The 3,461-nt window shown below is 35.7% G+C and overlaps 1 protein-coding gene across 1 annotated transcript; it reads right to left on the minus strand.

The window, feature by feature from the left end:
• Nucleotides 1-1,862: 1,862 nt before the first annotated feature.
• Nucleotides 1,863-2,945, minus strand: LOC132165854 (cytochrome b5, seed isoform-like). Its single transcript, XM_059576545.1, has 3 exons — nucleotides 2,926-2,945; nucleotides 2,341-2,417; nucleotides 1,863-2,246 (listed from the first exon to the last, which is right to left on the minus strand). Exons 1-3 carry the CDS (start codon nucleotides 2,943-2,945, stop codon nucleotides 1,996-1,998), a joined length of 348 nt encoding a protein of 115 aa, XP_059432528.1. The 3' UTR covers nucleotides 1,863-1,995.
• Nucleotides 2,946-3,461: the final 516 nt, after the last annotated feature.

A 3,461-nucleotide genomic window follows, 5' to 3' on the forward strand; every position in this document is an offset into this window, starting at 1 on the left:
GCAGCAGTTATAGGTTCTGTGTGAATCTCCACATATCTACCTGGGTGCACCAATTTGAGGACACCTTTTTCCCTTGTTGTAGCTCCCATTGTTTCTGCTTCCTTAGCAGATATGACTAAAGAAAATTCAATGGAGATCAGGGACTTTCAGGTAGCCCCTTTTTTTCTTTTTATAGAGTCTCTCCTTTCACTCAATTACAAAAGCAGGCGGCAAAACCTATGAAGGGATCATTGGAATGCATGAAGAGTTGGTTCCAATTGGGTAACTTGGTTCACTTCTAGAGATCTGAAGTTATCTTAAAAGATTAAGATCCTTTAGTCTTTTGTTTTCTTGTAACCGATCGAATACCATAGTTATGTTCATGCAGGTTGGCCGCAGGCTGTTCTTCTTGTCTTATGTTTTTTTCTTTGGATGAACACAAAAATGGTCTGTTACGCGGCAAAGAGGAAATAAGCCCATCTTTCTATGCTATTGATTAAGAGATACTTTTTCATCTTTTAACTTTAAAATTATGATACTCTTGGAGCAGATCCCAAATTGTATGAACTACTTATATTCTTTCTTCACCATTAAGGCTTATATCACCAAGAGATAATTCATAGGGAAAAAAGGTTGAGAATAGGGAAGTCACAAGTGTGATATTCTTTCCTCACCATTAAGGCTTATATCACCAAGAGACAATTCATAGGAAAACAAAGTTGAGAATAGGGCAGCCACAAGCGTGCTAGGGCTCGTCCCCTGGAGTGGACTCAATTGACAAGCGAGTATGTTCTCCATATTATTGACCCAAATTCGAACCCCCTAATTTACCTAGTGCTTGGGTAAACAACTCAAGTGCTTAAAGTTTATTGTGTATTAGCATAAATAATTATGTGATTAGCTGTGCGTACGAAGTTTCTCCTCGTTATTTATGGTCTCCAATATGATCAATGGTAGAGTTTTTGGTTCTCAGGTGAAAAATGTTAGTGAAGAAATTTGCAAGAATGATGAGGAGATATTTTAAGCAAGGTTTTGACATAGCATATTGGACATCACTTAATCCTTTTTCTTTTTTTTTTTTTTCTTTTTTTATAAATACATCATTATCATTACTTAATCCTATTGATGATATTACTTAATAGTCATTAGGAACTCCTTTTGCATAGGAGAATTGCTTCACAAAGTCCGGATTTCAAACAAACGAAAAGTTATTTCAAAACCCAAATATGAAGTGGGAAATGGTCCATATCCCATGCTTTTTTTTCGATTTTGTTTAAAAGCGAATTTTTTTTTCCCCAACAAAATCGCAAGGCCAAAACAAATTCTTGAGAAAATAAAGATAATGATTAAAATGAAGGGAAAGTCATAACCATCGTAGTTGCATGGCATCCACCGCTCATAACTCAAAAGAAAGCGGGATTAAAGAAGAAAATTTCAACTTAAAAAAAAACAAAAAAAAAGTTAATGTGAATTGTTAAGTCAAACCGCACCCAAGCGATTGGTTTGCATAGATTTGGGTATGAATAAAACAACCAATAAAACTAATGTGAACAATATACATGAAGAGAAATGACATAGTGGCCTAGAACACAACGGCTGGCCTTTTCCATTGGACATTAATGTGATTCATGCATGCTGTTGTGTCTTTTATCGTGTATGGGTAATGATGAAAAAATATCCTGATTTTTTTTAATAAAATATATCTATCATTCACTAAAGAACCCTAGGATTGTTTGTTTTACATCAACAAACTTAGATGAATAATGTATGAAACTAAATTTTTATCCCAGAACAGAAAAAGCACATCACATGTCAGATTCCAGAGGAAAATTACTCTGGGGAGGAGGAAAACTAGAAAACAAGACATACACATTCCCAGAAAGAAGTCAAATATCAATTTCATCCCTTGATTTCAACGGTTCCAGACACACAAAAAAACGAATAACAATGGATCATCCACCACATACATGAACTTATTGTAAGGATCTCTCTAATTTCCTCTTGTGGATTCAATAATTATGCAGATTTGGTATAGAAGCGAATGCCAACAGCCAAACCCAAGATTACAAGGGGAACTAGAAACTGGAGGAGCTTGATAATAAACTGCGGCGTCTTATCCGGATTGTAGTGAGGCTGTTTGGGAGCAGTGTATGTGACCTTGGTGGGGATGGTTGATGAATCAATATCTCCTACGTAGTATTCGTCCATCATGGCTTTTGCACTGCTACTGTGGCCAACATCCTCAAAATCATTAGTTGCATCCTTTCCTGCAAACCATAAATCATATTGTTGGCAGTATTAGCAGATGTTTGCAAATGCATAATTAAATGTACGCCAAAAATACTGCAACTTTTATAACACCTGTTGCAGACAACAAGACATCATCACCACCAGGATGGTCCTCCAAGAACTTTGTCACATTATATACCTGTTCCAGGCTTCCAGCACATTAGGATACAGTATTCATGGATATTGCAATTGGAAGACCACAATGCAGCATGACAAATCAAAAGAAAGCCAGGCATAATGAAGATCACCAATATTAAAGTTCACCCACCTCCACAAAATTGTCAATTAATCCTCAAATCTCAAGTTTAGTGAAGGGCTCCCACATAGCTCAAAGGCAATTTTCTTAGACACTAGGCATATAGGCTTTCTAGAGGTTTTACATGTCCCAAAGGAGAATGAACACTACATACAGTAAATTATTTGAATTTCTTTTTCCTCATTTTTCTATGAAGAAAAACAACATTTTTTAGTCTAGGAAATTCCATATAATTGTCACAACTATACCACCTTTTTATTAAATTATTTTCGCCAGTTGTAGAGGGGATTTCTAATTTTCTACCACGCTTTCTGAAATTAACAGTACACCCCTACTTGATAATGTAATTCCCACCCAATTACTTCTAGCTAAAGTTAGTCAATGATGACTTCAAGAAATACCAAATAATCGACAGTCCCATCCACGAACCTTGATTACACTAAAATGAAAGGAAAAGGAAGTCAATGATAGATCTTAGTTCCTCAATTAAGAATAAAGAATAGGCAGCAAGCTAAGAAAAGCATTGTGATTTATAGTTACTAGGGTGTTTTAAGGTTCAATCCTCTTATAAATAAAGGTTATGATATAATTGTAAGACGGCCATTTGCTTATACCCTGAAAAGGCATTTCCATTGTTTCCCTTAAGAAACTTAGGTTTTGATGGACAATTGAGGGAAATCTTATTTCATAGCGCTCCTGACTAGGTCATAATGGTAACTTAATTGAGAAATGATACAAACAAATACTTGGTGATCAAGAGGGGCCAGGAGAGAAGACCATGTACTTAATAATATGCAGTAACACGAAAAATAACATACCAAAATCTCCTTCACATCAAAAGGGATTATAAAAATTCAACGGAATAACAGGTCTTGCAATGGCCTAAATGAGGAAATGAGCAAGCCTCTATATGCGATAAAGATTTGCTACACGAAAG

The sequence above is a fragment of the Corylus avellana genome, chromosome ca11 (assembly GCF_901000735.1).
Source record: "Corylus avellana chromosome ca11, CavTom2PMs-1.0".
NCBI classification, from domain to species: domain Eukaryota; kingdom Viridiplantae; phylum Streptophyta; class Magnoliopsida; order Fagales; family Betulaceae; genus Corylus; species Corylus avellana.

Bases quoted from the DNA above. Each gene is read 5' to 3' on its own strand.
- LOC132165854 (XM_059576545.1), bottom strand. From the start codon at position 2,945: ATGGGACTGTCGATTATTTG. The intron at 2,418-2,925 runs GTATTTCTTGAA...ATGTGCTGGAAG, and splicing joins ATGGGACTGTCGATTATTTG to CCTGGAACAGGTATATAATG. The intron at 2,247-2,340 runs GTGTTATAAAAG...TATGGTTTGCAG, and splicing joins TGTCTTGTTGTCTGCAACAG to GAAAGGATGCAACTAATGAT.